General features: G+C 39.7%; 1 protein-coding gene and 1 non-coding gene across 2 annotated transcripts in view; both read right to left on the bottom strand.

The window, feature by feature from the left end:
- The window catches only part of ECPAS (Ecm29 proteasome adaptor and scaffold), a 304,008-nt gene that overhangs the window by 90,241 nt on the left and 191,352 nt on the right, over positions 1-22,415 (bottom strand). The window contains exons 34-36 of the mRNA XM_053702690.1: positions 17,921-18,042; positions 11,324-11,474; positions 5,693-5,758 (exon numbers count right to left, since the gene is read on the bottom strand). Coding sequence (XP_053558665.1) covers positions 5,693-5,758; positions 11,324-11,474; positions 17,921-18,042 — 339 coding nt within the window. The remainder of the gene's footprint in view (positions 1-5,692; positions 5,759-11,323; positions 11,475-17,920; positions 18,043-22,415) is intronic.
- LOC128650644 (U5 spliceosomal RNA) lies at positions 2,795-2,906 on the bottom strand. Its single transcript, XR_008400915.1, has one exon. It is a non-coding gene; the product is annotated as a U5 spliceosomal RNA (small nuclear RNA).

The raw sequence follows: 22,415 nt of genomic DNA, 5'->3' as shown, positions 1-22,415 counted from the left end.
TTTTTCTTCTTCTGATGGGATGAGTCCACAGCTGCATTCATTACTTTTGGGAATTCAGAACCTGGCCACCAGGAGGAGGCAGAGACACCCCAGCCAAAGGCTTAAATACCCCCCCCCCATTTCCCTCATCCCCCAGTCATTCTGCAGAGGGAACAAGGAACAGTAGGAGAAATATCAGGGTGAAAAAGGTGCCCGAAGAAACAAAAAATATGGGCACCCCTTATGATAAAACACGGGCGGGGAGCTGTGGACTCTTCCGGTCAGAAGAAAAGAAAATTACCAGGTAAGCATAAATTTAAGTTTTTCTTTTAAACGGGAAGAGTCCACAGCTGCATTCATTACTTTTGGGAAAACAATACCCAAGCTAGAGAGGACACTGAATGCAAAACGGGCAGGTACGAAAGGCGACCCCTTCTGAGGGCACCACAGCCTAAAACACCCAAAAACTCCCGACAGGAAAAAACTGCTTCACTAGAAGCCAAAGGGCAAAAAGAAAAAGGCAGAGAACTGCCCAACAGTTAAAACCAGCAGGGCTCTTGCTAGAGACCACTCAGGCAATTAGACTCGACCGAGCCAAAAGCCTCTGAGGAGACAAAGTCCCGCAGGCATGCAGCCTGCAAAATTAAACTCACCACGATCAGAAGAAAGGGGAAACATCCACATTCCCCCAGTGGGGAAGAAAAGAGACTTGGATAAATGAGTCCGAAAAGAACCCTCAGAACCCAAAGGGACTAGGACCAAAGAAAAGGTAACTCCAAGAGAGCTAACCAGGATGAACAGGGCACATATGAAAAGACCCTGCAGACCCAGCAAGCAAAGAGAGGACTTCTAAATCCCCATCTACATAAAACAAAGGACCAGTAATGTCTTGAGAACTTAATGGTGAAGGAAGAATCCCTTCCCTACGCAGAGTGCTCACTCGCACCCAGAATAGAGCAACCGAAGACAAACCGTCCCCCGGAGCCGCTGAAAAAAACAGCATCAGATATCTGAATCTGTTCCTCCAAGCCATAGGCGCCCTGCTACAAAGAAGGTCCCCCGCAAAGCCTCTCACTTAAGGAAGGCTCACCATAACTATGATACGCGGTTAAGATCAACAGATCAGACCGATCCCTAACTCTCGCTCCGGCAACGGACCCAGCAACAAAGTGATGTCCGAAAGACTTAGGGAATTAAAATTATCCCGAATCAGCAGGACCTAAAAGAAGGAAAAAGGGAGGAAACCAGCCCCCCCCCCCAAAGAGCACAGGTTCCATAACCCAGACACAGCTCCCTTCCTGAAGGCGAAAGGTACTCCCAAAAGGAGACCCTCTACTGGAGTTACAGTAAAGGTATGGCCCAGAAATCCATCCCTTCACACTGATATCCTGCATGCAAGGCAGGGGGACCAACCCCACTAAACAGTGTAATAAAAAATACCTCCAAGCCCAGGCGGACACTATGGAATGTCAAGTTCACCCCCAAAGGGAGGGAAAGCAAAGCCAAAACTTAACAGCTTGCTGGCACGCAATCAAGGTTGCAATTAGCTGCAGTTGGCATAAAACTGCAAACCTTCCGCTCCCTAAACAGCTAGGCTAACAATCAGGCTACTACAGAGGGGCTGGAGCGTAAAGCTGTAGACAAGCTCAAAATGTCAAATACCGAAAGGAAATCATCCGGCCACTAAGACCGGCCCAGTAAGAAGTCAAAATCTCTCTGCAAGTGAGAAAAAATACGCCCGTAGGAACAGAAGACGTTCCGGAACCGGGAAACTGGGCCGTCCCGAACCAGTCCTAAGGGATCTGGATACAGACCCCCAAAATTCCAGTCAAATACAGGACAAACGAACTGGGGCACCCGAAAACTCGGAGTCGGCTGAAAATTTAAAAAACCCCTGAGGAACCACTAGGTTACCCCATCCGGAGTAGACTTTGCACCACAGGCGATGCAACCACAGTCATACCCAAGACACCCTGGACACTGAACTCTCACAAAATGTCCCATACACAGAGAGCTTAGGACACCCACAGCGGGATACAATTCCCAACATAAAGGGTGATAGGCAATGGGGGAGCCTCACAGCCACTTTGGAAGGGCCCTAAGGCTCTAGGGACAACTTCCACTAAGACAAAAGACTAACGTACGAGAAAACAGAAAACTCTGCTTAGGAATGCAAGCTGTCACCAGAATTACAAGACGGATGAGAAACAGGAGCTCTACCTGGGTTCAAACCCACAACCTCCTGCTCCAGGTGCGGTGGAGCTAACCACTACGCCACATTCACCCTTAGAAATTGGCTACAGAAGCTAACAAAAGTCTCCAAGATCCTAAGGATCGACTTCCCTGACACCCCTAAAGCTCAAGGATTGAGAAGGAACATGTATCCTAATCCCTGGCGGGAGAAAACCCAAAAATGCCTAGGCAGGGGCGACACCGGAAAAAGGAGACAACCGAATTTGTCAAGCTCCCGAAAATATGGGAGCAGACTAGATCCCGGAAGTAGAATAACCAAAAGGCTTTAACTTCCAGAAACAGATGACCCAAAGCCAACCCTAAGGAAAGGGATAAAAAGGCCCATCAACCTCAACCCAAAGGAAGAGATACCGTCATCAAGGACAACAGATTCCAAGAGGAGAACCTCCAAAAGAAGATGAGGAAATTCATCCAGGTCAATCCCTAGTAGGGTCCGCTCTGGATCCCCGCCCATGAGGAACAAGACAGTGAGGACTGAGTACAATCCCCTGATGCCCTACCCAAAGGCAGAATGAGAACCAGCCTGACGTTAGAGAACGAAGGCTTCCTCTACCATGTTTTAGTCCTGCATGGGCAGAGCCTCAAAAATTTATGGAGACTCATGGAGGGTTCGCTTCACGAAAACTCCTAGTAAAAGCAAGGCATTATTCAATCTGAAGAAACACGAAGAGTAATAAACTCCTCAACCGAGTGAGCAACTCACCACCCAGCCAGGTCAGCCAGTTACACAGGCACCACGTGGATGATATAGACCGGAAGGGACAGAAATAGTGCCCTATCAGGACCAGCCTGCTACATAGGGGACTCCAAACTGAACCAGGCCACAAAATTCGAAACCCCACGAGGACTCGATGGATCTAAAGACATAACAATGTACTAACACCTTAACATGCAACTTCCGCGGAAGTGCCCAAGCGACCACAAAATCGCTAGTATCAAAATTCCAGAGAAGAAATATTTCCCTCTTAAAAAATAAATAAAATACATCCTATCGGATCAAACAAAAGAAGGGCAGCACCCGCAGGTGAACACCCAAGAAGAATGGGTACACCAACGGGACCAGCCAATCAGAGGGCCCATTCTTCCAAAGCTAAGAACTGGAATAAGATACCCAAAAAAAGAAAGGAAAATTGAAGACGACCAGGAGATTAACTTCATCCCCACACGTCTAACCCAGCTTGCCGTCTGGAACAGAAGACCGAGGATCCCTTATCGTATTAGTACTGGGATCTTCGAGCACCGCCAAAACATGCCGTAGCAGGACACGAAGGCGCGCCAGTCTATAACGAAAATTAAGACTTACCTCCGCCGGGGCAACTAACAACCCCGACCCTGAGGGTTGGGCCCCTGAAGCTTCAGAGGAAACCGCTTCCCCAGATGGCTGATCTGACCAGGCTATCCCACGCCTGACAAGCCCCGGTTAGCATAACACGGACAGTATCTTAGCAACACCTCCTCTGGAAGATGTAAAGGCGCCAGAGCCATAGATATGGCCATGCGGAACCGTGCAATAACCTCTGGAGGAAACAAGCCGCCATCCGAAGAAGGGGTATCGGCATAAGGGACACCTGCTTCCATAGCCAAAGAAGATTCTAGGGGACACGCCGCACAGGATATGGAATCCCCAGGGGCAGATGGCTCAGCGGATTTTAAGTTCCATGTATCGGGAGAAGAGAGCACTCTAAAATGCCATTCGGAACAGTAGAATCTGAATCAGAGACATCCGTCTCCAAAAAGTCAGACAGCTAGTGAAACAGACTCTCTCCGTCGCCACGCGGTCAGGAATACGGAAGTGGAGCACAGAAGCATGACCATGCCTCGTCACAAGGTGCACCGTGCAGGCCATAGAAAAGCGCGCCAAGGCCTACAAGGGCTGCGCAGCCTGACAAGAAAAGGCTGTTATGTTCTGATCTAGCCACGAGCCCAAGTAACACTAAACATTAGCAGACAGAATCACATAACAAACATGATTAAAGTCCCCCCTGTTCAATAACCCCTTCAGGAGATGTTAACCCTTGATTCCTTATAAAGATAAACAAGTCCCACTGAGACCCTGACTTCTTCGTTTACATTACTTTATTCACATCATCGAAGTAAAATGAAACGATCTTACCAGAATCAACGCCGAGGAACAGGAACACGTGTCAAGTGTGACAGATAGTAGCCTCGCTTCTGACATGGACTTGAGAGAAGAAAGCAGGCAGCGAAACTCGTCAACGCCGATTGCCAAGGAGCTGTTAACATGAGTCTGGATGGTTTCACAGAAAGAGACTCTCCCTGCATCTCCGGACTCTAACATTCATCCATGCTCTCACTGAGAAGCTGACAGGATTACTTAAAACTACAGTCCCATTTCGAAGAATACTACCCTCCAGAAGAGACTATATAAAAATCTTCCGACACTTCTCTGCCAACGTCCTGTGACGAAAGGCAAAGAATGACTAGGGGATGAGGGAAGTGGGGGAGGTATTTAAGCCTTTGGCTGGGGTGTCTTTGACGCCTCCTGGTGGCCAGGTTCTAAATTCCCAAAAGTAATGAATGCAGCTGTGGACTCTTCCCGTTTAAGAAGAAAATAATTGTTTATAGCATTTAAACTGAGATTAATTTGCCAGTCTCCAACACATCTGGATTAGCAAAGAGTAATACAAAGGAGCATTAATGAGCTAGTAGGATTGTTATAGAATAGGGTATAATGCAAACAAGATATAAATGTATATTTTTTCCCCTAAATTATGTGCAGACAATGGTAAACAAAGTAAAACTGAAATGTAAGCTTTTAATCTATTGTGTGTTGGCGTTTTATTTGACCTTCTTAATTTAGAAGAGCATTTATAATAAAGTCCATCAGCTTATTAGCTAAATTAGTTCATTATATGCTTGTTACATTCACATACCAAATGAGCCCTGGATTTAATTAGTTAAGACATCACTTGTAATAACAGACAATAACTTATTAATAGTGGGAGTGTGTGTTTACCATTGTGTGGGTTAAAACCCCTTGCTTAATTTACTTTATTTTGAATCTATTTATTAGAGTTGAGGCCTACTTGCACTGATGATCCAATGTCCTGGTAGATTTGTTCATGTATAACCCATAGCCCCATATATTAAGTTTGAGCCTATAGGTCCCTTAGTGGAATTGCAGGTTTTAAATCATCAATACAATAAATCATTCCAACACAAAGGTTACAATATAAGACTTATTTGGACCCCCAGATGGATTCTGTTCAAGGCTTCATTCCTGAATTTTAAAATGGAGCCATCATTTTACATGTCAGCACATCGATAAGGATAGGTATTTCTTGCCTAACTGTTTTTAAACTATTTTATTTGACCTTTTTCTTGTTAGTTAAATAGTTTCATATACTAGGCGCACTATCATACCTAATTAGTCACTGTTTCTAGGTTCATGCTATAATGAGCATCTCAAATATATTTTTTCTGATAAACTCCATCTTACCATATTTATAGTTTCCATCATTGGGGATGATTTTGCTGCACTCAGTCTCGCACTATCCATTGCTGTCTATAAAATGCAAACACAATTGAAGATACATTAATTGTGATATTAGTAATTTAAAAGAATCCGATATGAATCTAACTTTAAATTAGGAACTAAAAATAAGATCTTTGTGGAACGTTACACAATTCCAAATTATTGAGCCAGTTAAACATAATGTAGGAGACAGCATACTTACAGGAAGATCATGGTATGGTAAAGCTTGTATAATTAATTGGGAGTTTTTATGCAACTTATCAAGACAGTAAAACATACAACACTATACCAACCAAAGATAGCCATATTGTCTAAAAAAAAAAAAAAAAAAAAAAAAGTAGGAACTATTAAAGGGATATTCCGGTCAAAATTTAAATGCACATAGATGAATTACTTCCTTGGATAGAAACATATTTGCAATATACATGCTTTAGCAAAAATGCTTCTAGTAAAAGCTATCACTATTTTAGTGTTAACATTGTTCTCTGCACGTGCATGTGAAGCATAGCTAGATATTATCGGTGTGCCAGTATTTTAAATACTACAGCTGCTCACAGCACCAGAAGGGATTGTATTATGTCAGCAATTAACAAATTGAGCCATTCCCAGATGTTACAAGCACCTTAGGCTCTCTGAGCAAGTGTTAAGTTTATAATGCTGGTGCATGGTTTAATACACATTTGAAACAGCTATAGCTTTTATTAGAAGCATTTTTGCTAATGCATGTGTATTACAAAAATGCTTCTATTCAAAACTGAAATGCATCCAAGTAGATTCCAATTTTGGCTAGAATGTCCCTTTAAAAAAGTTCCCCCTGTAAAGAAGCGTGTATCTGAAACACGTGTTAGGGGTGTTTTGTACTTCAAGTTTCATCTCCTTTTTATGTTTGTGTGTACCTGAACAATAATTAAAGGGGGAAGTTATGGATGGGGAAATCTAGATAATGTTAATGTTATAGCTCCCAGATTGTAGGAGTTGAGCCCATAGTTGAGTTTGGTATGTATGGGGATTATAAATGGATGTTTTCACCAAAAATCTATAGTTTATTCCCATCCACTTAATACTGTATAATCATCTTCAGGCACCCTGCACATAGATATATTAGTTACAGATAGGTACTGGGTTAATATTATTACAAACTAGTCACAATTTGTTGTAATTTTTGTTTAAGCAATTGAATATTGCTACAACTGATGGAGATTACTAACCTAGTAGATACATCGCTAAAACTATTCCTTTTTTGGTTACTTAAAGGGACACTCATGTCAAAATAAAACTTTAATGATTCAAATAGAACTTGCAATTTTAAACAACTTTCCAATTTACTTCCATTAACAAAATGTGCAGTCTACTGAGAATGTGCAAAAATTTTTAAGGTAAACTTTAAAAAAAAAAAAAATATATCATTCACTAAAGCATATGATACGGACTAAAGTGTCCCTCCTAAATGAATAAAACATTAAGCATTTTCACACACAGCCGGAGCGATCGGCAAGTTTAACAACTACTTGTACACAGGTATATGTTTTAGCATGCACACAATCACAGCATGCATAAATTCATATTCAGACACAATAACAGAACAAAGATCAACATTATTCGAAACTCTAAGAGTGTTAAGGTGTATTAATTTTGGTTTTGTATATTTGCATGCTTTTTGTGAACCATGTACCGTAGAGATTCAGGTGTCATTTAATGATCATTTAATTGAATGAAGCTGAGATTTTGGGGCGTGTGCCCCTGAACCAATGGTAACTCAGATGAGGGTTTTTAAGGCAGTAACTGTCAATCTGTTTTAAGCAGGCTAGGAGTAAGGCAACAGCCGAAAGCGGTCAGCCATTGTTCATCTGTTTGTTACTTTTTTCTTTTTTGTGTGTTCTTACCCGGGGTATATACCCTTTTGCATTTAATAAAAATTTATACTTTTATCACTTCACCTGGTGCTCCTGTTACACATTTTTTCTGCAGTACTTAAAGGGACACTCATGTCAAAATAAAACTTTAATGATTCAAATAGAACTTGCAATTTTAAACAACTTTCCAATTTACTTCCATTAACAAAATGTGCAGTCTACTGAGAATGTGCAAGAATTCACAGAATATACGTATATGCATTTGCGATTGGCTGATGGCTGTCACATGATACAGGGGGAGTGGAAATACACAACTGAAATTTGTCAGAAAAAAAAAAATCTACTACTCATTTGAAGTTCAGACTAAGTGCTATTGCATTGTTTTGCTATAACACATTTGTTTATTATGCAAATCTACTGTACTTACTGGTACTTTAAAGGGAGTAATAGGAACATGAATTAACTCTGAACAAATAAGATTGCTTTATACTTTGGTGTATGTGTATGTTTATGGCGATAGGATTGGACACCCTTACTTAATGGGACACTGAACCCAATTTTTTTCTTTCGTGAATCAGATAGAGCATGACATTTTAAGCAACTTTCCAATTTACTCCTATTATCAAATTTTCTTTGTTCTCTTGGTATCTTTATTTGAAATAGAATAACTACAGTAAACCAAATAGACACTGACCTATGAGTGCGCCATTAAATAACAAATAATAAGTGATAGGCAAAATAATAATATAAAATAAAATAGAATGATGATCTTAAATTGGTGAAAAAATATGATTGGTAAATCTCGTGATAGCTTATATCAACTATATAATCAGTGCAATATAGAGTTTGTGACTCAAAAAATCAATGATTTAAATAATTGATTGTGAAAAATTCCAAAAAATGAGTTATAATATATACAGTGAAGGATTCGTGACTCAAAGATGAGTTATAATATGTGAAATATAAAATATGAAATCTGTAAAAATAACCAATCATCCAATGTTAATTCCAGACGAAAGAAATCTCAATCATTTGTCTGTGGTTTTCTTTGCAGTAGTCACAATGTTTCAGTTAGTAACTTTAGAGTCGGAATAGCCAAATCAGAGGCAGCTCTCTTGCAAGATAGAGGGTAACAACAGATGCCAGTTCCTAAGGAAAGGAGAAAGAAAAGCAAAATGCACCCAATGGTGTGATATCGTAGGTGTAAGTGAAAAGAGACAAAAGCAAATGACAATTGTACTCACAAACCCAGGTGCACATCTAGTGCAATAATCAACGGCCAGAGGCTTCGGAGCCGCTCGGCTGACTCAGTCCACTGGTGTCGGCCTGCAAAGGAACACGTCCTCGATGGAATATCACTCCAGGTTAAATCCAATAGACCAAACTAGAGCAGGGTGTTTTTATATAAATGTCAACTTTATTAAAATCAATTTAAAATACAGTAAACGCAACAACCGAAGCCTCGGTCCGTTGATTATTGCACTAGATGTGCACCTGGGTTTGTGAGTACAATTGTCATTTGCTTTTGTCTCTTTTCACTTACACCTACGATATCACACCATTGGGCGCCTCTTTTTTTTTCCCTGTCCTTAGGAACTGATATCTCTTTATTTGAAATGCAAGAATGTAAGTTTAGATGCCGGCCCATTTTTGGTGAACAACCTGGGTTGTTTTTGCTGATTGGTGGATAAATTCATCCACCAATAAAAATAAGTGCTGTCCAGAGTACTGAACCAAAAAATAAGCTTCGATGCCTTCTTTTTCAAATAAAGATAGCAAGTGAACGAAGAAAAAATGATAATAGGAGTAAATTAGAAAGTTGCTTGAAATTGCTGCTTTATCTGAATCACGAAAGAAAAAATTTGCGTTCAGTATCCCTTTAAATACTTTACAAAACACCTATATTTAAATAGTTATCCCTCTCCCTTTGTCTTGCCATATTGCAATTTATATTTTTGGTATGACCTTTTTAGCATTATTCCAGTAGTTATATAATTTCTGCAAATTATTTACCCACACTATGATAAATATTTGTATAATTGCTAATTAGGGCTATGGCCCATCGTGACTATATTGATAAGTATACTTGTGAAATCTAATTTCCTATGATGTGATTTTTACTTGCGCTAGAGGTGTACAGCTTGGCTCAATGCCAAATCAGCAATTTTTTTAAATATAATCTGTATTCTTTGTTTCCATTCTCTCTCTTTCTGTCTTGATAAAAAAAATATAGCACTTTGTGCATTTTTACACTGTGGACTCCCTATGTCTCTTGGTTAATATTACAAGGTTCCCAACATAAACTCAGATTTAGAAAATGATTTCAGGAATGCCTAGGATATGCATCAGGCTACCTTGAAATATATTATACATACAGTATTATAACCTTGAGAATTCATTGTACAAATACGTTGTTATCTATAATCAAAATATATATTTCCACCACAGTTGTAGTTTTAACTCTATGTTCTTTACAGAATGTTCTTCCTGTTAAGTTCTATTTCAGAGTGTTTCTCTCTTCCTTAGACTACATAAATGCAGGTTTATATTACAAAAACTAAATTCTACAGACAAAGGACCAATTTTTCAGATAAAACAGTTCATTAACACATGCTAATGCTTCTAGACTCCAGATCATTATTGTTGACACTAAATCATACCCTTTAAAGCATGCTCCTTTAAATGTAATATAACAAATAAAGGGACAGTTTATCCAAAACGTTATCCCCTTAAATTTGTTCCCAATGATCATTTTACCTGCTGAAGTGTATTACATTGATAACAAGTAGCTCGTTTACCCATGTTTCGGCATTTGAAATAGCCGATTTAGCCTGTGGTGTCCCCACCTATACCATATGTTTCTATACTTAAAGGGATAGTAAACCAAATTTTTTTCTTTCATGATTCAAATAGAGCAGGCAATTTTAAGTAACTTTCTAATTTACTCCTATTAATTTTTTTTCGTTCTCTTGCTATCTGTACTTGAAAAGCTAAGGAGCCGGACGATTTTAGGTTCAGCATCTGGGTTGCACTTGCTAATTGTTGGCTGTTAGCCACCAATCAGGAAGTGCAACCCAGGTTCTGAACCAAAAATGGGCCGGCTTCTAAGCTTACAATCTTGCTTTCCAAGTAAAGATAGCAAGAGAATAAAAAAAAATAGGAATAAATTAGAAAGTTGCTTAAAATTGCATGCTCTATCTGAATCATGAAATAAAAAATTTGGGTTTACTATCAAGGCTGATGACAGGCGATGTAAACACAACCAGCAGAAGAAATTACACTCCCAATGGGGTGTAAAAGAGATAACTAATAAAATGATAATTTGTTTCTCTCTAAGTATTGAGCTTTGGTTTACTGGCAAATATAAGATAAGGAAGAAAGTGTGTGTACACAAAGTGATAACATAATGAGATCTGATATTACCTGCAAACTCAACCCATAGTAATAGGATGTGGTTTCAAAGCACAAAACCAGCTATTTCATATACACAAACAAACCTGAAAATGCAATTTCTCATACATTTTATACTCTGCAGATGGTATAACAAGTTATTGGAAATACATTAAGGAAAAACAATTTTACAGTGTACTGTCCCTTTAAACATAATACATAACTTAGCAAATAGCAAAGATGATCTGATTTTCTAATCACAACAACATTGTTTATCACAATAAATGCATAGTAAAAAGATACGTTTATGTTAAATTCTCAGAATGCCTTAATTCGGTTCACAGTAACTTACCTTCTCTTGATCTGTAGCTCTTAAACTCAGGTAGTTAAGAACCTGAGGTTCCAGGACACTTAGAGACTCTAACAGAGCAGGGATAAGTTTTGGTGTATGAGGTTTTAGCAGCTCTCCTGCACTTTTGCTGATTTTAACAAGTGTGTTGATGCTACAAGTAAAGAGAAGATGACTTATCGTATTTACAATATAAAATGTTACATATTAATAACTAGAGACAAGAGAATAAAGCTGCATTGAAAACTTTTGTAGAGAATAGTAATGACTATCAGTGATTTGTTTTGCTTTAAATGAGTGTGTTTAATTTAGTTGAAGATAAGTGTATGTGCACTTCCATCTTCGCTTTACCTGGACGTAAGGGAGAATACAAATTACCATTCTTGAATATTATAAAATAACTTATGTAGTCATATAGAAGGGTCAGTCATTTACTCCCTGTTGCTGTCATGCATGTGTGGAACATCGCCTTCAGGGAAGCTACAGAGCATGCGCGTCAGCAAGCGCTATAGAAAAGCTTGGGACAAGAAGTCAACTTGTGGGTGGCTAAATCACTGCTACTAACTTTATTAAAAAAAAACAAAAAAAAAAAAAAAAAAAACACAACTGTGCCTATGGATGCGAAAGGGAGGATCCCTCTGTTTAACCAAATTATTTTAAACATCTAAGAAAGCAAATATGCCTAGTAACTGCAGCGCTATAATAACTTTCAAGCAAAACTAACTATATATGGGAAATTATTTTTCACTTTTACTGTCCATTTAATGCACTGCTTTTACTAGTAAATGAAATTTCCAATTTCAGTTTTACTTGAAAGCTGAATACATAGTTTCCACCTATTTTTCTTTGGGGCAATCTAGAAATACACCCTAGATTTAATTTCATATAACGGAGGCATTTAATTAAATTAAAAATAAAATAAAAGCAAACAAATTTATATATAATTACAATTTTACAATTTGAAGAGAAAGAATGAGTAGTTTTGGATATTTTCACCCCCAACCTTTGAGGGTCTACTAATACGTCTGTGTTGAAAAACACACACAAAATACAAACAAAACATAACGCTTTGAGTGCACAGTTTAGGAAAATACTTAATGTACTCAATAAGCTGTGCTTTTATTTATATTAATGAAAACAACAAATAATTAATTCATAATAAATAGACATCTTAAAAATGATAAATGTCTGTTAAAGGGACATGAAACCCAAAAATTAGTAGTTCTCTTAGCTAAGGTGGAAACAGCTCCTTCCACCTTGGAAATTGTTTGCCAAGCCTCCTTAACCGAGTCAGCTATGGAAAACATCTTTTTAAATATAGGAGATGGAGAAAAAGGTATACCCGGTCTCTCCCACTCCTTAGCAACGATCTCAGAAGCTCGGTCTGGTACCGGAAAAACCACAACGAAAGTGGAGTCCCTGTCGTCCAGAGTAGCTAAAACCTCCTTAAGTAACAGACGGAGGTGTTCTAGCTTAAACCTGAAGGATATAACTTCATTATCAGCAAGAGGAATTACACTGTCAGAATCTGAAATTTCACCTTCAGATGCTACTACGTTATCCTCCTCCTCAGGCTTCTGTGAGGGGACATCTGCAATAGCAATAACTGCGTCAGAAACCTCGCTTACTGAATGTCTGATTTTCCTCTTACGCTTTCCCTGCAACATTGGGAAAGCAGACAATGCATCTGAAACTGCAGACGACATAAGAGAAGCGATTTCCTTTAAAGTAACTCCAGCGGGAGCTAGGGAGGAAGCACAGGGCACTGTATGTAAGTGCGGTAAAATTTGGGACGCTTGAGGAGAAAGCTGCGGCATATATTGAACATTGTCATTAGATTCATGAAAAGCATCCTCTAGAAAATGTTGGCTCAGAAAAAAGTCTATCCCTGTAGCTTAATATTCTCTCTACATGAGGAACAGAAAGGAATTGATGGTTCCACATTGGCATCAAAACAGAGAGCAAGTGACACTTTGTAAGGCCTCTTGGTCCTTTTTAACACACAAATAAACAATTTGATATAAAGGGATTAAATTTTATTAGTAAAATGCAAAAACCAAAAAAACGTTACCGTCCCTTTAAATAAAAAAAATTGAACTTTTTTCCCTCTTATATATCGTTTAAGCAAATAAAGTATCAATAGGCTTAAAACTCTAAAGTAAACTTGTAAACACCTCGACACCTCAGCAACACTCTGCTGAGGTGTCTACCTCCTCTGAGCAGGAGGCGTATCTTCCCGCAAATAGGATTTTAGATGCACTGTCGGTCTCCGGAGTTACTACGCAGTCATGTCGGTCTCAGGAGATATACGCAGCTACAACATATATATGCGTAGCAGTCTTTCGAGTAAAAGGAAAGGACGTGCAATTACTTTCCGCTTCTTGTAGTACCTCTCATCGTGGGCGTGACCAAAGGAATCTCCCGGTCGGTTATTAAGGTTACAAAACCGCCGGGAGATGTGGAACCACGACAAATAAAAATCAGCCCCAGTGCCTGCTTCTACACTGCCCAAATGTCCCCTATGCTCTTAGGGGAATCTATGATCTTGTAACAATGAGAATTGTCCCATTCAATAAATAAAGTGCCCTTCCTTTATTTTTTAGTCTAATTTTCTTTCCCCAGAAAGAAAGTCAGCACTTACCTCATATGCTGCCTGACAACAGGGCAGTTCCCAGGTTTGAGAGGACCTCTCCCTCACATGGACCTGTGAATGAAAAGAAAGTCCTGAGTAAGAATCCCTTCGGTTTTCCAGGGATAGGGCAGCATCAATATATGGGAGGCGCAGTGAGAATTGTCTCACAAGTTCCCATTGCTCTAAAGCCACCACTGCTCTACTGAAGAGACTGATATGGACTACGGAAACACCCTAGGACAAAGCAGCACAATCTTGTACTGCTTTAAAAATAATAAACTCTTGATTGAAGATCTTTTCTTACACCTAAATTTACCACCTCCTTGCACTTAACGTAGGCAAAAAGAATGACTGGGTTGGGAGGGAATGGAGGCGATATTTAACAGCTTTGCTGTGGTGCTCTTTGCCGCCTCCTGCAGGGCAGGAGTGGTATTCCCAATAGTAATTAAGATGCTCCGTGGACTTATCGTGTCATTAAAAAGAAAAGTGTATTTATATAACTGTGTTGGTTATGCAAAACTGGGAATTGGTAAAAAAAAAAAAAAGTAAATTTATGCTTACCTGATAAATTAATTTCTTCTATGGTACGACGAGTCCACAGATTCATCCTTTACTTGTGGGATATTCTCCTCCTGCTAACAGGAAGAGGAAAAGAGCTTGATTCTAACTAAAGCCTGACAGAACGACTGAACGTCTGGAACATCTGCCAGACGCTTGTGCAGTAGAATTGATAAGGTAGATATCTGTCTTTTTAAGTAACTAGCTGATAGCCCCTTCTCCAATCCTTCTTGGAGAAAGGACAAAATCCTAGGAATCCTGATCTTACTCCATGAGTAGCCTTTGGATTCGCACCAATAAAGATATTTACGCCATATCTTAGGATAAATTTTCCTAGTGACAGGCTTTCGAGCCTGAATCAAGGTATCTATGACCGACTCAGAGAAACCCCACTTGGATAAAATCAAGCGTTCAATCTCCAAGCAGTCAGCCGCAGAGAAACTAGATTTGGATGCTGGAATGCACCTTGAATCAGAAGGTCCTGTCTCAGTGGCAGAGTCCATGGTGGAAGAGATGACATGTCCACCAGGTCTGCATACCAAGTCCTGCGTGGCCACGCAGGTGCTATCAAAATCACCAAAGCTCTCTCCTGTTTGATTCTGGCAATCAAACGAGGAAGGAGAGGAAATGGTGGAAACACATAAGCCAGGTTGAACGACCAGGGTACTGCTAGAGCATCTATCAGTACTGCCTGAGGATCCCTTGACCTGGACCCGTAACAGGGAAGTTTGGCGTTCTGACGAGACGCCATCAGATCCAATTCTGGTGTGCCCCATTGCTGAATCAATTGTGCAAACACCTCTGGATGGAGTTCCCACTCCCCCGGAGGAAAAGTCTGGTGACTTAGAAAATCCGCTTCCCAGTTCTCCACTTCTGGGATATAGATTGCTGATAGATGGCAAGAGTGAGTCTCTGCCCATCGAATTATTTTGGTAACCTCTATCATCGCTAGAGAACTCTTTGTTCCCCCCTGATGATTGATATATGCTACAGTCGTGATATTGTCCGACTGGAATCTTATGAATCTGGCTGAAGCCAGCTGAGGCCACGCCAGAAGCGCGTTGAATATCGCTCTCAGTTCTAGAATATTTATCGGGAGGAGAGCCTCCTCCTGAGTCCACAAACCCTGCGCTTTCACGGAATTCCAGACTGCACCCCAGCCCAATAGGCTGGCGTCCGTCGTCACTATGACCCATGCTGGCTTGCGGAAACACATTCCCTGAGACAGATGATCCTGTGACAACCACCAAAGAAGAGAGTCTCTGGTCTCTTGATCCAGAATTATCTGAGGGGATAAATCTGCATAATCCCCATTCCACTGTTTGAGCATGCATAGTTGCAGTGGTCTGAGATGCAAGCGAGCAAACGGAACTATGTCCATTGCCGCTACACTTAGTCCGATTACCTCCATACACTGAGCCACTGACAGCCGAGGAATGGAATGAAGAGCTCGGCAGATGGTTAAAATCTTTGATTTCCTGACCTCCGTCAGAAAAATTTTCATGTCCACTGAATCTATCAGAGTTCCCAGGAATGGAACTCTTGTGAAAATTCTGGGAGCTGTGGCCAACCCGAAGGGAAGAGCCACAAACTGGTAATGCTTGTCCAGAAAGGCGAACCTGAGGTACTGGTGATGATCTTTGTGGATAGGGATGTGTAGATACGTATCCTTTAAGTCCACGGCGGTCATATATTGACCCTCCTGGATCATTGGTAAAATAGTCCGAATAGTCTCCATCTTGAAGGATGGGACTCTGAGGAATTTGTTTAGGATCTTGAGATCTAAAATTGGTCTGAAGGTTCCCTCTTTTTTGGGAACCACAAACAGATTGGAGTAGAACCCCTGCCCCGTTTTCGGAACTATGCAGATCACTCCCATGGTCTATAGGTCTTCTACACAGTGTAAGAATGCCTCTCTTTTTGTCTGGTTTACAGACAATTGAGAAAGATGGAATCTCCCCCTTGGAGGAGAATCTTTGAAATCTAGAAGATACCCCCTGGTTTACGATTTCTAAAGCCCAGGAGTCATGAATGTTTCTTGCCCAAGCCTGAGCAAAGAGAGAAAGTCTGCCCCCTACTAGATCCGGTGAAAAAAATAACAATCTTAAAAAACGGTACTGCGCCTTTAAGAGAAAAAAAGCATACACGTTCTTCAAAACTGCTTTAAAATGCACCAAATTTTTCAAATTTTTGCAAGCAGACTCAATATGTGTAGTTAAGTTTGCCCCACAAGGAAATTTAACATTTAACCCCTTAATGTGCAAACCGGATTGAAATCAGGCCTAAATCCGGAAAAAACACCCCCAGCACCTTGCCACAGCCCTGCTGTGGCGCCTACCTGCCCTCAGGGATAGTAAATATGGGGTTAAAGCTTCGATTTGGCCCAAAACATTCACAAGGGCCCTCAGGAGTTGGAGCTTGCTGCGTGAAAACAACTGCGCATCTGAGGCGCGAAAATAGGCCCCACCCATCTCACTCAATGTCTCTACAGCCTCAAAGAACCGCACCAGAGCTGTTTTAAACTAGCCATGTGGGTTATGAGACCCAAAAAATAAGCCAAGTGTACCCTCAAAGTTGCCCAAAAAACGTCATCAGCACTCCCAGTTCATAAAACGTTTGCCCACAAACATTCAAAACTCAGTGTCAACCATTTTTGTAATTAGCCCCTTATGCAAGCTTAGTAATGTCTTTCTATAGCTCTTAGGATAACTGCTTACCCTTACCCTCATGGGGATACTGTCAGCCTTTCTGAAATACACAGTCTCTCCAGAAAAAATGACTGAACATACCTCACTGCTATATAGCATGAAAACGTTCCTCACACTGAAGTTTCTTGTACCCCTCAGCCTCTGTGGGAACAGCACTGGATCTTAGTTACAAATGCTAACATCATCATCCTCCAGGCAGACGTCTTCATCCATCTGCTGCCTGAGAGTAAATAGTACACATGGGTACCATTTAAAACAAAAAACTCTTGCTTGAAGAAATTAAAAACTAATATTTTATCACCTCTTTCACTTTACCCTTCCTAGTACTTAGAGTAGGCAAAGAGAATGACTGGGGTGTGAAGCTAAGGGAGGAGCTATATAGACAGCTCTGCTGTGGTGCTCCTTGCCTCTTCCTGTTAGCAGGAGGATAATATCCCACAAGTAAAGGATGAATCCGTGGACTCGTCGTACCTTATAGAAGAAAAAGAGATTATCTATCTTATTAAACATTTTCAAGTAGATGCTCTTATGTCCTTGTAACACTAATCTCATTGTGTTTACGTAACAATAAGTCTGATATGTTAAAATTATTTTTTTTATCCTAAAAAATAAAAACGAAAACAAACTACCCTAATAACCAGAAAACATATTTTTTTTTGCATTATAGAAATAAAGACCAGAATTGTTCTAAAACAAACAAACCTCAGAGCTCGGACTTCAGTCACTGAGCTCATCATTCCCTTGTCTAGCAGACATGGCAGAAGCACAGCTATAGTATGTTGTCCCGCTGCTCCTTTGCTCGGTTCACACATCCTAATGCACACCTACATGTAGAAGAAAGAAACAAGCATATACATATGTTATAGCGCGTAATAAAAAATAAATACACATCTCTGTTTTCTGAAACAAATACACAAATGCATATGTCCATGCCAATAACAGGACAGCAAAATGCTTCCTACATAAATATATATATATATATATACACACATCTCATTATAAAACATCACTTAATTACATGGAAATGTATGCAGTCAGTGTGGCCCTCTGGCACCCAGCTAGATGCTATATCAGTGAGAGAGAGTATATGCATGTATATATATATATATATATATATATATATATTTTTTTTTTTTATATTATTTTTTTTATAATATGCTGCACTTAATTTTCCAGAGGGGCCTGCATATTCTACTTCCTTCACCACGCTAAGTGAATGGATAACATGTTCTAAGCAGAAAGTGTCAGGGTAGTTGTATAAAATTTGATGAAAATGCATATTTATTATTGCTACTCTAATAGTTTACTCCCTCATACACATTTTATATCTAACATGAGGCCCAAAAGTGACCTCTTCTGTCATTGAGAGAAAATCATTTATTTCATTTAAAATTGGAGACTTGATAATTATAGAACATGTGGACTTCTCCTGGGTCCAAGAGTGGCCCTATTAGTTTTTTTATTTTCTTATTCTGTAAATGTCTCCATTACCATCTGATGCATATTCTTGGTGTTCCAAGAGCGGTCACTGTTCCCAATTAGGAACTTCCTTTTCTTACTTCTGTTGATAATTTCCCAGGGGATAATGTCTTACACTTTTAACCAGAAAATGTGAGGTTTGCTGTTGTATTTTGCCACATATAGATCTTAACAGTATTTTTACATCTCTCTGTATATTATGTCTATGATGTGCTTTTCAGGGAATAGATATCCCATTATTGATTTCTCCTAATTTATTTGACTAAATGGAACATCATAAAAGGCTATGTACACTATTAATTATGTTAACTGATGTAACTTCCATCTGCTAACTGTAACCAGTTCTATTGACTGATGGTCTTAGCTATACGGTGATTTTTTCCCCATTTACCTAAATAAAAAAATATTATTAAAAAAAACATAATTTATGTAAGAACTTACCTGATAAATTCATTTCTTTCATATTAGCAAGAGTCCATGAGCTAGTGACGTATGGGATATACATTCCTACCAGGAGGGGCAAAGTTTCCCAAACCTCAAAATGCCTATAAATACACCCCTCACCACACCCACAATTCAGTTTAACGAATAGCCAAGAAGTGGGGTGATAAAAAAGTGCGAAAGCATATAAAATAAGGAATTGGAATAATTGTGCTTTATACAAAAATCATAACCACCCCAAAAAAAGGGCGGGCCTCATGGACTCTTGCTAATATGAAAGAAATGAATTTATCAGGTAAGTTCTTACATAAATTATGTTTTCTTTCATGTAATTAGCAAGAGTCCATGAGCTAGTGACGTATGGGATAATGATTACCCAAGATGTGGATCTTTCCACGCAAGAGTCACTAAGTCACTAGAGAGGGAGGGATAAAATAAAGACAGCCAATTCCTGCTGAAAATAATCCACACCCAAAATAAAGTTTAATGAAAAACATAAGCAGAAGATTCAAACTGAAACCGCTGCCTGAAGTACTTTTCTACCAAAAACTGCTTCAGAAGAAGAAAATACATCAAAATGGTAGAATTTAGTAAAAGTATGCAAAGAGGACCAAGTTGCTGCTTTGCAAATCTGATCAATCGAAGCTTCATTCCTAAACGCCCAGGAAGTAGAAACTGACCTAGTAGAATGAGCTGTAATCCTTTGAGGCGGAGATTTACCCGACTCAACATAGGCAAGATGAATTAAAGATTTCAACCAAGATGCCAAAGAAATGGCAGAAGCTTTCTGGCCTTTTCTAGAACCAGAAAAGATAACAAATAGACTAGAAGTCTTTCGGAAAGACTTAGTAGCTTCAACATAATATTTCAAAGCTCTAACAACATCCAAAGAATGCAAAGATTTCTCCTTAGAATTCTTAGGATTAGGACATAATGAAGGAACCACAATTTCCCTACTAATGTTGTTAGAATTCACAACTTTAGGTAAAAATTCAAAAGAAGTTCGCAACACTGCCTTATCCTGATGAAAAATCAGAAAAGGAGACTCACAAGAAAGAGCAGATAATTCAGAAACTCTTCTGGCAGAAGAGATTGCCAAAAGGAACGAGGCGGAAAGATATAGGCAGGATGATACTTCCAAGGAAGTGACAATGCATCCACTGCTTCCGCTTGAGGATCCCTGGATCTGGACAGATACCTGGGAAGTTTCTTGTTTAGATGAGAGGCCATCAGATCTATTTCTGGAAGTCCCCACATTTGAACAATCTGAAGAAATACCTCTGGGTGAAGAGACCATTCGCCCGGATGTAACGTTTGGCGACTGAGATAATCCGCTTCCCAATTGTCTATACCTGGGATATGAACCGCAGAAATTAGACAGGAGCTGGATTCCGCCCAAACCAGAATTCGAGATACTTCTTTCATAGCCAGAGGACTGTGAGTCCCTCCTTGATGATTGATGTATGCCACAGTTGTGACATTGTCTGTCTGAAAACAAATGAACTATTCTCTCTTCAGAAGAGGCCAAGACTGAAGAGCTCTGAAAATTGCAAAAGTTCCAAAATATTGATCGGTAATCTCACCTCCTGAGATTCCCAAACTCCTTGTGCCGTCAGAGATCCCCACACAGCTCCCCAACCTGTGAGACTTGCATCTGTTGAAATTACAGTCCAGGTCGGAAGCACAAAAGAAGCCCCCTGAATTAAACGATGGTGATCTGTCCACCACGTTAGAGAGTGTCGTACAATCGGTTTTAAAGATATTAATTGAGATATCTTTGTGTAATCCCTGCACCATTGATTCAGCATACAGAGCTGAAGAGGTCGCATGTGAAAACGAGCAAAGGGGATCGCGTCCGATGCAGCAGTCATAAGACCTAGAATTTCCATGCATAAGGCTACCGAAGGGAATGATTGTGACTGAAGGTTTCGACAAGCTGAAATCAATTTTAGACGTCTCTTGTCTGTTAAAGACAGAGTCATGGACACTGAATCTATCTGGAAACCCAGAAAAGTTACCCTTGTCTGAGGAATCAATGAACTTTTTGGTAAATTGATCCTCCAACCATGATCTTGAAGAAACAACACAAGTCGATTCGTATGAGATTCTGCTAAATGTAAAGACTGAGCAAGTACCAAGATATCGTCCAAATAAGGAAATACCACAATACCCTGTTCTCTGATTACAGACAGAAGGGCACCGAGAACTTTTGTAAAAATTCTTGGAGCTGTAGCTAGGCCAAACGGCAGAGCCACAAACTGGTAATGCTTGTCCAGAAAAGAGAATCTCAGGAACTGATAATGATCTGGATGAATCGGAATATGCAGATAAGCATCCTGTAAATCTATTGTGGACATATAATGCCCTTGCTGAACAAAAGGCAAGATAGTCCTTACAGTTACCATTTTGAACGTTGGTATCCTTACATAACGATTCAATATTTTTAGATCCAGAACTGGTCTGAAGGAATTCTCCTTCTTTGGTACAATGAAGAGATTGGAATAAAACCCCAGTCCCTGTTCCAGAACTGGAACTGGCATAATTACTCCAGCCAACTCTAGATCTGAAACACAATTGAGAAATGCTTGAGCTTTCACTGGATTTACTGGGACACGGGAAAGAAAAAATCTCTTTGCAGGAGGTCTCATCTTGAAACCAATTCTGTACCCTTCTGAAACAATGTTCTGAATCCAAAGATTGTGAACAGAATTGATCCAAATTTCTTTGAAAAAAACGTAACCTGCCCCCTACCAGCTGAGCTGGAATGAGGGCCGCACCTTCATGTGGACTTAGAAGCAGGCTTTGCCTTTCTAGAAGGCTTGGATTTATTCCAGACTGGAGATGGTTTCCAAACTGAAACTGTTCCTGAGGATGAAGGATCAGGCTTTTGTTCTTTGTTGAAACGAAAGGAACGAAAACGATTATTAGCCCTGTTTTTACCCTTAGATTTTTTATCCTGTGGTAAAAAAGTTCCTTTCCCACCAGTAACAGTTGAGATAATGGAATCCAACTGAGAACCAAATAATTTGTTACCCTGGAAAGAAATGGAAAGTAGAGTTGATTTAGAAGCCATATCAGCATTCCAAGTTTTAAGCCATAAAGCTCTTCTAGCTAAAATAGCTAGAGACATAAACCTGACATCAACTCTGATAATATCAAAAATGGCATCACAGATAAAATTATTAGCATGCTGAAGAAGAATAATAATATTATGAGAATCATGATCTGTTACTTGTTGCGCTAAAGTCTCCAACCAAAAAGTTGAGGCTGCAGCAAC

The sequence above is a fragment of the Bombina bombina genome, chromosome 2 (assembly GCF_027579735.1).
Source record: "Bombina bombina isolate aBomBom1 chromosome 2, aBomBom1.pri, whole genome shotgun sequence".
Taxonomy (NCBI): Eukaryota; Metazoa; Chordata; class Amphibia; order Anura; family Bombinatoridae; genus Bombina; species Bombina bombina.
Note: the sequence above shows the minus strand (reverse complement) of the source record. Positions and strands in the feature narration are given on the sequence as shown.